Source organism: Echiichthys vipera (genome assembly GCF_963691815.1).
Source record: "Echiichthys vipera genome assembly, chromosome: 14".
Classification (NCBI taxonomy): Eukaryota; Metazoa; Chordata; class Actinopteri; order Perciformes; family Trachinidae; genus Echiichthys; species Echiichthys vipera.
Window position 1 is genome coordinate 5,178,913 of NC_139839.1, and position 12,314 is coordinate 5,191,226.

At 43.7% G+C, this 12,314-nt stretch overlaps 2 protein-coding genes across 2 annotated transcripts; both read right to left on the bottom strand.

Moving 5' to 3' along the window:
* Positions 1 to 2,463: 2,463 nt before the first annotated feature.
* Positions 2,464 to 3,417, bottom strand: LOC310956835 (olfactory receptor 52D1-like; the record flags this gene model as incomplete). The annotated part of the gene is made up of 1 exon (XM_083927207.1): positions 2,464 to 3,417. One exon carries the CDS (start codon positions 3,415 to 3,417, stop codon positions 2,464 to 2,466), a length of 954 nt encoding a protein of 317 aa, XP_083783333.1.
* A 7,580-nt stretch (positions 3,418 to 10,997) lies between these two features.
* LOC310956836 (olfactory receptor 52N5-like) lies at positions 10,998 to 11,927 on the bottom strand (the record flags this gene model as incomplete). The annotated part of the gene is made up of 1 exon (XM_083927208.1): positions 10,998 to 11,927. The coding sequence occupies one exon, from the start codon at positions 11,925 to 11,927 to the stop codon at positions 10,998 to 11,000; it is 930 nt and encodes a 309-aa protein (XP_083783334.1).
* Positions 11,928 to 12,314: the final 387 nt, after the last annotated feature.

Genomic DNA, 12,314 nt, shown 5'->3' on the forward strand with positions numbered 1-12,314 from the left:
GTGTTGATGTGATTCAATGGAAGATGTTTTTATTGAATGTCAAAGATGAAATAAACTGTAAACTATGTAGAACCACGTTGATTCTGTATTTGGCTTGTTTCCCAAAATGTGACTTTAGAAAGAAGGACTCTTTGGTTAAACTGTAAAATAAAATCATCTAAATAACTGTTTTTCTTAGAGCTTGATCTTTTATATGTAACACATATATGTAGGACCTGGGGAACATAGGACCCGGGCAACATAGGTATGCTCCCGATATCCCACACTGATTTCAAAAAGGTTGCCGACCCCTATGCTACATGGAACAGGGAAACTTCAGCTCCCTCTTCACCACAACGGTCCGCGGTGTGAGGAAACAAAATGGACGCCCGTGGTGTGAGGAAACAAAATGGACGTCCAGCGGTGTGAGGAAACAAAATGGACGCCCGCAGTGTGAGGAAACAAAATGGACCCCCGCGGTTTGAGAAAACAAAATGGACGTCCGCAGTGTGAGGAAAACAAAATGGACGTCTGCGGTGTGAGGAAACAAAATGGATGTGCGCGGTGTGAGGAAACAAAATGGACGTCCGCGGTGTGAGGAAAACAAAATGGACACCCGCGGTGTAAGGAAACAAAATGGACGTCCAGCGGTGTGAGGAAACAAAATGGACGCCCGCAGTGTGAGGAAACAAAATGGACATCCGCAGTGTGAAGAAAACAAAATGGACGTCCGCGGTGTGAGGAAACAAAATGGACGTCCGCGGTGTGAGGAAAACAAAATGGACGTCCGCGATGTAAGGAAACAAAATGGACACCCGCGGTGTGAGCAAACAAAATGGACATCCTGCGGCATAAGGAAACAAAATGGACACCTGTGGTGTGAGGAAACAAAATGGACGCCCTGCGGCATAAGGAAACAAAATGGACATCCTGCGGTGAGAAGGACGAAAATGGACGCCCGCGGTGTGAGGAAACAAACACTGCGGGCGTCCATTTTGTTTCCTCACACCGCGGACGTCCATTTTGTTTTCCATGTCCATTTGGAAGATAACATTTTGACACATTTAAAACAGTCTTTAATAAAATAATATTATTCAAACAATTTATTAGAAATATGCTGGTGTGTCATGTCCCTTATTTAAAAAAAATAACAATAAACAATACATTCAAACTGAGATTTTATTAAAGTGTCCAGCATGATGTTAATACTTAAAATATAGATGTGTGAAGTGAAAACAATACCATTAACCTGAAAAAGACAACTTGATCATTGATGAAATGTATGTGAAATATCATCATGACGTAAGTTCACACAAATGTTTAATGAAATAAAAAAAAACGTTATTCTGATTTTGTGTGTTCTTTTTTGTTTTTATTATTTTTCTTTATGTTTTTATTCCTTTCACATGTTTGAAATTAAAAAAAAGAATTTTCTACCAGCTGCTGCAAAATACGTTCAATAGACATCAAATTTATATCAAATGCTCCTAAAACTATTTTTTTTTTAGGTTTTTATTTGTAGCTTCTGTGAGAAATCAATTTTTGTGGGTTTTCCTGAGTTTAAAGTATAAATCCTTGGTTTCTGTGTGTTGATTAACGTAACAATCTCGTTCAAGCTGTTGGTGAGTGCTGGGGGACTGTGGAGAGGTGTCACATGAGGGCTGCGGATGGTGACGATTTGTGGTCGTAAAACATTGATAACATCTACTGGGGTCATAAACAATGGGTGGTGTTTTTGTTGCTATTGTTACTGTGATGTTCGTACGGTGCTGTGATGTGATGCGTTGTTGGTAGCGTCTCTGCTGTCTGCACGCAGCTCAGTAAAGACATGATTTAAGAAACACTGAGGACCCCAGAGAATTTCTTTCACACGTCCCGGTCTTGTTCCTTATGTATTCCAATCAAAACATTCATGTTCAAGCGTCACATCAGCTCACGCAGGTTTCAGTATTATGACGTTGCCTCATCAAACAGAAACAGAAACAGTACAGACAAACCAAATAAATGCAGCTGTGGACCAGCAACTCCTCCCTTCAGTGACGAAAAATCACCGTTTCTGTCAATGGAACCTGGCTGTGGACATGTTTGAGCATAATTTGTTGACTTAGCTGCTTTGCTAACATTGACGCAGCCGGTGCCAGTGTTCACATTATTCATGACCTCATTGATTAGCTTACTGTGCTAACATGCATCACTGCTTTGTGCTAACGGCTGAGTGGATCTGTCCATTTGAAAAACCCAGAAAATAATGTTAATCTGCCTTTAAACCCGGGGTAGGTGGTCTATCTTTGGTGTATTTGGGGGGGGTGAAGATACCCATCTTTAATCATTTTAATTCAAGAGAGAAAACTAAGCTTCTGCACCTGGTTCAGGACAGAAACCATTCTTTTAAATTCTTTAATTTTTTCGCAGCTTTAAGGAAAAGTGTGCGTCCAATTCAAGGTACTCGATTGATGAGACCTTTATTATCATATTTAGAAGATATCAATGGAAACTTTTCACATTCATGACTTTGTTCTTGTGAAATGCCCCTACAATCTTCCGTCTGAGCTCTTTACACTGCAGCCCGTAGATGATGGGGTTCAGGACCGGGGGAATGGCGAAGAACAAGACGGACGCCACTTTCCCCCCCTCCGCCCACTCAGGCCGCCGGTGCATGATCATGGGGGTGAATGACACAACCAACATGATCAGGTACACAGCCAGGTGGGTGGCGCAGGTCTGCAGCGCCCGGCTGTTCAGCACCTTGTTCTTGCTGCGCAGACACGCCATGGCGATCCTCAGGTAGGTGAGCGCCACGCTGCCCAGGGAAGAGCCCAGGATGACCACGGCACTGCCGAGGCCGTAGATGTGATTGATGAGAAGATTTTGACACGAGAGCTTGAACAAGGAGGCGTTGTCGCAGTACGGGTTGAGTATAACTCGCCTGCAGCGCGTCAAGCGGATAGTTAGGCCCAGGAGGATTGCAACGGAGATGAAGGCCGCCACCCACGCCCCAACGGACAGCTTCACCACCATCCTGGTGGTCATGATGGTGACGTATCGCAGTGGGTTGCAGATGGCCACGTAGCGATCGAAGGCCATGATCATGAGGGCCGAGTGAGAGGTTCCTGCGTGAAAGTGAGCACAGAAGGCCTGAACGACACAGTCCATGTAGCGGACATAGCGCTCTGCACTTGGAGTAAAAACTTCACTGAGCATGCGAGGGATGACTGTCGTCGCCCCGAACGCATCGTTAATACTCATGTTGCAGACGAGCAGGTACATGGGCTGGTGGAGGCTCCGCTCCATGGTGATCAGCACCACCAGGCCGATGTTGGACACCATGATGAAGATGTAGATGATGAGGAGGAGGATGAAGGTGGGAACGGAGGACTGAGGGCTCACCTTCAACCCCTCAATGGATATAACGTCCATGTTGGAAGTTTGGTTGTCCATGCTGCAGGAGGAGGGTCGTAGAGAGAATTCAGTCAACCCTGTTCGATATCAAACTGAACGATGATGAAGGTGAATCGTGAGCTGGTTCAGGCCTTGAAAGGAAGAAGCAAAAATAAATGATTCAAGTCCACACGTGAAATCTGAGACGTCCCCTCGGTCGACTCTGCCTCAGCACTGGACTTGAACGGTCAGGACTGATCGCTCGGGGGCGTTTTGACCCATTTTCAACCCATTTTTTATTTTGTGAGAAATGGCAGTGATGTGTGTCATCGCAGTAGTTAAATGATTTCCTTTAGTTGTGCAGTACCTCTTTCAACACGTGTAAAATAACCTCTTAACCTCCTGTTCTCCTCAGGGTCAGTTAGACCCCATTCAATGTTTAACACCTCTAACTAAATGCTTAACATCATTTATTTTTGCTTCATATTTAATGACTTTTCATAATTTAACAACTGGGACAACCTGAAATTAACATGATTATGTTTTTTATGTCGTGAACACAAACTTCATCAATGTTCCTTTGGGTCAAAGTCGATATAATCATTATTATTTTTACCTATTTTACATTAAAACTATTCATAAATACACGTTACTGTGCTTTATAATGGAAATTTCTTTAATTCCAAATATTATAAATAACACAAAATTGTACTTATTAATAATAAACTTACTTTAAAACACACATGAATGTCCTTTAAACAGTTTAAGTTAAATTAGTGAGATATGTGTTTTTTCCTGTTTATTTCCAAACACACGTAAAAGAAGGTGTTTGCTGCTGTGTTTAATTTAAAACGATATTAACGTCAACAAATACACAGAGAATACATAAGACATTAAAACTTAAGCAACAACATTGATTATGATCATTTTCCAGATGTTTAACGGTCAAATTGACCCTTAGAATAAATGGTGTTAGTGAAATTTGAGGGCAACAGGAGGGTTAACCCCACAGCAGTCGCTTTATAATATCATTGTTTTTCACCAGGTGTTCAAATCAAAGCCCCTGAACTCCCTCGCAGGTGTTTTCAGTTAATCCCGTTGGTTAAACCTCTCCTCAGCACCGTGTGGGTGCGTCTACTGGGACTGATTGACACCTTCGACCCGAGCAGAGGTGCAATCAGACAGAAGAGCTGAAAGCACCTGAGGGCGTTCAGGGGCTCTGACTGTGGTTGTGTGTTTGGATCATGATTATTTAAAGCATAGGTGTGAAAGTGATCCAGTAAAGAGTCGCTGTGGCTGCAGGTTTTCATTCCAACCAATCAAAAACACACCTGGTCCAACGAATCAGCTGTGAGAAGACAGTTCAGGTGGTTGAGTAAGTGGAGTCAGGTGTGTTTTTGCTTGGTTGGAAGGGAAACCTGCAGCCACAGCGACTCTTTACTGGATCAGTTTGACACCCATGACTTAAAGAGTTTCCTGTTTTAATCCACCAGATCACGTCGACGAAACCCCACATGATGTTAAAGAATCAAATGTTTTTGTCATTTTAAATGCAAACTTAAAGTCACCTTCTCTTAAAGTGAAGCAGTTTTCAAACATTCAGGAAATTGCAAAGACGCTGTCGACGGCACGTTCAGAATAATCCTCTCAGTTTGGAAGTTTTGCGTTCAAACAGTCTGAAGACAAAGTGTGCAGAGGACGTTGCCTCGGTCGACTCTGCCTCAGCACCGGACTTGAACGGTCTGGACTGATTTAAAACGCTCGTTTTGACCCATTTTCAACCCATGATTTTTTTTATTTTGTGAGAAATGTCAATATTAACCCTCCTGTTGCCCTCAAATTTCACCAACACCGTTTATTCTTGGGGTCAATTTGACCGTTAAACATCTGGAAAATGATCATAATCAAAGTGTGACTCAAGTGAAGTCGGGTACTTTATGTTTTTATTTAACAGAATGAAAAATATCACTGATGTTAAACTGCATGGAGGGATTTCTGTGTGTGTGTTTTAAGTAACTCTGTTATTTTAAGTGCTATTTTGTGTTATTTGTAACATCTGGAATGAAAGTAACGTCCGTTATCAAGCACAGCAGCATGAATTTGACCTCATATAAGATTTGAATTGTAAAATAAACAATAATAATAAAGATTAAATCATCCAGATTATCAAAGTGACCCAAAGGAACATCGATGAGACAAGTACATGTACGATAAGAACAATAAAAAATATATATAATCATGACAATTTTAGGTTTTTTATGAGTCGTCCCCATAAAATGAGGAAAAGTCATAAATATAAAGCAAAAAAATGACATTATTTAGAGATGTTAAACATTAAATGGGGTCAAATTGACCCTTAGGAGAACAGGAGGGTTAACAGCAGCAGTTATGTGTGTCATCGTTATATAATTGACTTTAGTTGTGCAGTATCTCTTTAAACACGTGTAAAATAACCTTTTAAATATCCTTCAGTTGTGATTGAAAAGTGAGGTCAAAGTGACGGTTTGTTACAGATTAGAGATCTTATTAGTTATATCAAGACAAACCTTGGTTTTAAATCATAAAGTTCATGTTTTAAATTGTTAATAATCAAACAGACAAATCTGAATGAATTAAAACATCTCCAAGTCTGAAAACAGGAAGTTTAAAATGATAAAAACTAGAGAAAGTTGGATTAATATTCAAGGATTATTCCAAATATAATATTCATAATTTAATTAAAGTAATTTAAAAAGCATATTTTCCAAATTAGACCTTATTCCAAATGTTAATAAATATATAAATCAGGCAAATCTGAATGAATGAAAACATCTCCAAGTCTGAAAACATGAAGTTTAAAATAGTAAAGTGCTGCAGGACCACAGGAAAAATCCACGCCCCAAAGAAAACACTTTAAAAATGATGATTAAGTTTTAAAGCGACAGGCTTTTGTGCAGACGTCACCAACGCTGGACTGAGTTGATGCGCCTGCATGTTAACACGGATATTAGTGGTATATTAATATTTTACAGCATAGAAGGAACATTGGCTTTTTCAGAATAAGGGTAAAAACAGATTCACAGTATTTTGTGCATTGATTTCAGTTTGATCTTAAAAACACCTCGTCCCTCAGCCAGGAGACCTGCGTCTGAGACATACATCTGAAAACATAATCAGGCACATACACTGTTCATTAAAATGGGTGCAAACCAAGAAACCAGCCCCCACTTCATGCCATCTAAACTTTAAGGCTTTTCCAGCAACAAGAGCAACGAGCGTCTGGTAAAAACACGCAGACGTGACGGTTCCTGCAGCGTTCAGGGAACAGCTGAGCAGTGGGAGAGACCGATGCTAGATTGTGAGTGTGTCAGGTTTACCTCTGTTGACTTGAGCCTCCTCCACACAGACCACGCGGAGACTGACGGACGCCTTTTTATCAGCAAACTGAGCGTCTGGCACTCCACCCTTTGTGGTTCACCGGGCAACTGTTGCTGTCAACGTGGCATCAACGTCACCTCAACTCTCTGTGGTTCAGCTGTTCTTTAAATGCCTTTTCTGGATCCAGTCTAGTCTCTGATGTCTGTTCACCACGTTATTAACGATGACCAATGAAATCAGTCATTACAGTTATGATCCCTAATATTTCTGTAATACCCAGATATGAAATGAAGATGTGTTTGTTGTCTCTGGGAGAGTTTAATCTCTTTGTGTTAGATTGTACAGAGTACATGAGAGTAAGGGCGCACTCACACTGTCCCTCCGCACCACGCCAAAACAGGTTTTCCGGGTAGAGCCTAGTGCGTTTGACCAGTGTGAGTGCAACCGCTCTGCGTCTAGCTGAGGCACGCTTGCCGTCCACGGCCCGTTTGGGAGAGGTGGGCTTTTGTAAAGCACGTTTGCACGTGTACGAGCACGAGCGTGCGCACGTGTACGAGCACGAGCGTGCAAACGTGTACGAGCACGAGCGTGCAAACGTGTACGAGCACGAGGCCTACGGCGGTTCTGAGGTCATTTTCTGTGCGCCTGTTGGGACGTAGAAAAAGAAGGAGGGACCATGCGCGGACATTTCAAACAATGGCGGTGAAAGGTTCACGTTGGTGTGATGCGGAGGTGGAGTGTTTACTGCAGATTTGGTCGATGAAAAGATTCAGAAACAGTCGACAAGACGCACAAAAACTCAGAGGTCTACGGAAAGATCTGGAAACAAAGCCACGCATCGCCATGACGTCATCAATGCGTGTGACGTGTTACGGCGTGATGACGTATAGGCAGCAAGAAGCATCCTCCGAGGCCCAGGTAGTGTGAGTACAAACGGGGCTGGAGGGGGGGACAAGGACCCTAAAGCACGGGGCACGGGACGGAGGTACAGTGGGAGGGCGCCCTTAAGGATAATCTGAATTCACATAGAAGTGCAGGCACAAGAAAACACTGGATCTGGATTCAACACGTCCGCAGTGCGTTAAAATGTCAATTAAGTGATTTCTGATCAAAGTCACAATATCACCAGTCCGTCAGCCTCCTCCACAGACCACATGGAGAATGACGGACCCCTTTTTATTGGCGGACTAAACGGCCCCTGGCACTTTACTTAAGGAAAACCAGACGACTTCTTAAAGTTTAAAAAGTTTATTATAAAAACAACAGGAAATCGTTTTCTGTATTTTGTGTCAGAATTCCCAGTTAGTGAACCTGTCAGGTCTCTGCAAACACCTCAAACAAAACCTTATTGGAACATTCATTCATTCATTCATTCATCTTCAACCTCTTGTCCCTGTCGGGGTCGCGGGGGGCTGGAGCCGACCCCAGCTGACATCGGGCGTGAGGCGGGGTCCACCCTGGACAGGACGCCAGTCTATCACAGGACACATAGAGACGAACAGAGACAGACAACCATTCACACCTACGGGTTATTTAGAGTCATCAATGAACCGAACACCTGCACGTCTTTGGACTGTGGGAGGAAACCGGAGAACCCGGAGAAAACCCACGCAGACACGGGGAGAACATGCAAACTCCACACAGAAGGGCCCCCCCCCCCACCCCGAGGCGACAGTGCTAACCACCACACAACACCACCGTGTCGCCCTGTATTGGAACATTTAAGGCCATTCATCCCACACACACACTCTCACGCATATTCGCATACACACTTCGTTCACTGGTGGTGCAGAGGCAAGCCCCCGCCTCTTTGGCGCCCAATTTCTTCAATCAGCCGCAAATTTCTGTAAAGAGAAAAACCTCCGTCCTCAGGTTAAACCCCATTTTCTACTCTCACATTCCTTAAGTATCAGATTTCTCGTCCCAAACTATTGTTTTTCTACCAAACCTGAGGCCGACGGCAACAGTCCTTCATTGTGTCATGAGTTAGATTATTAATTATATATAAGCGTACTATCATTTTATATATGTTCTATATGTGCACAAAAAAACAATAGTACACTTTATTCATATTGGGACAAATATAAACACTTTATGTATAAAAATATATGTGTGTAAGTGGAGTCTACTCCTGCTGGACATTAGAGAGAATTCAGCTTTAAGTGTAGTCTCCTCCTGCTGGACATTAGAGGGAATGCAGCTTTAAGTGGAGTCTCCTCCTGCTGGACATTAGAGAGAATGCAGCTTTAAGTGGAGTCTACTCCTGCTGGACATTAGAGAGAATGCAGCTTTAAGTGGAGTCTCCTCCTGCTGGACATTAGAGAGAATGCAGCTTTAAGTGGAGTCTCCTCCTGCTGGACATTAGAGAGAATGCAGCTTTAAGTGGAGTCTCCTCCTGCTGGACATTAGAGAGAATGCAGCTTTAAGTGGAGTCTCCCCCTGCTGGACATTAGAGAGAATGCAGCTTTAAGTGGAGTCTCCCCCTGCTGGACATTAGAGAGAATGCAGCTTTAAGTGGAGTCTCCTCCTGCTGGACATTAGAGAGAATGCAGCTTTAAGTGGAGTCTCCTCCTGCTGGACATTAGAGAGAATGCAGCTTAAGTGTAGTCTCCTCCTGCTGGACATTAGAGAGAATGCAGCTTTAAGTGGAGTCTACTCCTGCTGGACATTAGAGAGAATGCAGCTTTAAGTGGAGTCTCCTCCTGCTGGACATTAGAGAGAATGCAGCTTTAAGTGGAGTCTCCTCCTGCTGGACATTAGAGAGAATGCAGCTTTAAGTGGAGTCTCCTCCTGCTGGACATTAGAGAGAATGCAGCTTTAAGGCACTTCTCCATTATCTCCATCTTTATTATACAGTCTATGCAATTGATCCTAAGTCCCGCCCCCCTTAATGTGAAGTTTTCCCACACGACATGTCAACATGGCGTTTACACAGATACCGGGCTGGGGCATGAAACGAGAAAGGAGGAAAAACCAGGAAGGAGGCAAAAAAAATGCAATGTTTCGTTCATCCACCAGGTGGCACTAAGCAGTTGTGGATGGGTGCGTTCAGGGGCGGTCCCTCATCACGCATGAAATTTGGAGCGAATCGTACAAAGCTAAGTTGTGGATCAAAGATAAGTCGATAGTTCCTCCACCAGGGGGCAGTAGGAGCTGAACTAAACATGGCCTGGTGCGTTCACGGGTGAAACGTCTTCAAACATGTGTAGTTTAGAGGAAGTTGGACAATGTTGATGGAAAATATGGCACTTCCTGTTTCCACAAGAGGGTGTCGTGAGCGAGATTGCGGCTTTGACCATACGGAGGCGTAGAGGGCGGGGCTGTTATCATGTACATACATTTTAAAGCAGTTTGGATGAAGTGTGTGGGATAGAGAGCTGTGAAAATGCACGGTGATGGATCCAAAATGGCGTCGGCATTGCGGTCGTGCCCTTTGACCTACAGATGCAGAGCACAACGTTAGATCATCAAGAAAATTAATTGGATAAAATCCCTAGTACTGGTAAGTTAAGATAAAACATGTGGTAATCACGCCAAAATGACAGGTCAAAATCAAAATGGCTGACTTCCTGTTTGGAGTAGTCTGTTAGACTTACACAGGTGGACCGACTTTCACTCATATGTAGTTTGTTGTGCCCTAGCAGCGACGCCCTTTGACCTACAGACTTGCAGAGTACAACCTAAGCTCAGCTCGGTCGGTAGAAGACCTGTGGAAATCTGTGGTAGGAGTTCATTTTGAGCAGAATAAACTAAAATCAAAATGGCTGACTTCCTGTTTGGAGTAGCCTGTTAGACTTACACAGGTGGACCGACTTTCACTCATATGTAGTTTGTTGTGCCATAGCAGCGACGCCCTTTGACCGACAGGCTTGCAGAGTACAACCTAAGCTCAGCTCGGTCGATAGAAGACCTGTGGAAATCTGTGGGAGGAGTTCATTTTGAGCAGAATAAACTAAACACAAAATGGCCGACTTCCTGTTGGGTTGAGGTGAGATCTGGTATAATACATGTGTGAACCGATTTTCATGTGCGTGGGACAAAGTGACCCGACTTCCCTTTGGGGATTTTAATAGTTTGTTTATGTTATTTGATATTTTGATATTTTGATATTTTGCCATTTTGCGTCAACTTTGTGCGACCACCCAAAAATATCGAATTACGGATCCGGTCAAAAGGACACAATTATAATGATAATAACAGTTTCATTTGGACCTTTTTTCAAGTAATTCAATTTCATCACAGTCTCTGTTTGTCATTGAGTTTAGTCACTTCGTACACTCTCATCATATTTTTGATGTAAATACGACGATGACTTTTTCTCGGATGGCTTTGATTTGCAGTCCGTAGATCACAGCGTTAACGGAAGGAGGAAGCACGTGGAACAAGATAAACAACATCTTCCTCTCATCTGATAAGTTCTGGAAACGATGGAGGATGATGATGATGAAGCCTGAAAACAACAGGATGACGTACACGGCCAGGTGGGTGGCGCAGGTCTGCAGCGCTTTACTGTTCAGCGACTTGTTCTTACTCCTCAAACACACTATGGCGATCCTCAGGTAGGTGAGCATCACGCTGCACATGGACACGGCCATCAAGGCCATGGCAGTGCCGAGGCCATAGATGTGGTTAATGAGGATGTTCTCACATGACAGTTTGAACAAGGAGGCGTTGTCGCAGAACGGGTTGCTTACCCTGCGCCTGCAGCGTGACAGGCGGACGCTGAGGCTCATGAGGATTACAATCAAAAAGAACGCTACCCCCCAGGCCGATAACGACAGCTTCACCACCATCCTGTGGGTCATGATGGTGGCGTATCGTAAAGGGTTGCAGATGGCCACGTAGCGATCGAAGGCCATGATAATGAGCACGTTGTGAGAGAGTCCTGCATAGAAGTGAGAACAGAAGGCCTGAATGACACACTCATAATAGTGAATGTACCGCTGTGTCATGGGAGTAAAAATATCACTGAGCATGCGAGGGATGACTGCCGTCGCCCCGAACGCATCGTTAATACTCATGTTGCAGACGAGCAGGTACATGGGCTGGTGGAGGCTCTGCTCCATAAAGATCAGGACCACCAGGCCGATGTTGGACACCATGATGAAGATGTAGACGAGGAAGAGGATGATGAAGGCGGGAACGGAGGACTGGGGGCCGACCTTCAACCCCTCAAGCTGTAGAATATCCATGTCGAGGGTTGCGTTGTTCATACTGCAGGGGGAAGAAAAATGCATAATTATGGCAAAGTATCCCGTTAAGCAGCAAAACTAAAAACTATATTTATAAACTTAACAGAGGAAGCAGAACTAAACACAAATCTGCTTAAGTAATAAAGGAAGCTGCTGGTTCTCGTGTGTACATGTGAGGACACGACACTGTATATATAATCCTTTCCGGGAACCATCATCTTAGTGCTCCTGGTAGGGTTGTTAGACTTATGTGCTAGTTTCAGATTGTCTATAACTAACAACATGTTCAACATAAGGATGCTCATACGTGTACGTGGTACCAGAGCACCCTAGGCCAAAGGTCCAGGATCCAGTCTGTGATGGTCTCATCTGATCTGAGGCCGTATGTTTTGGACACTCGGTGAAGAG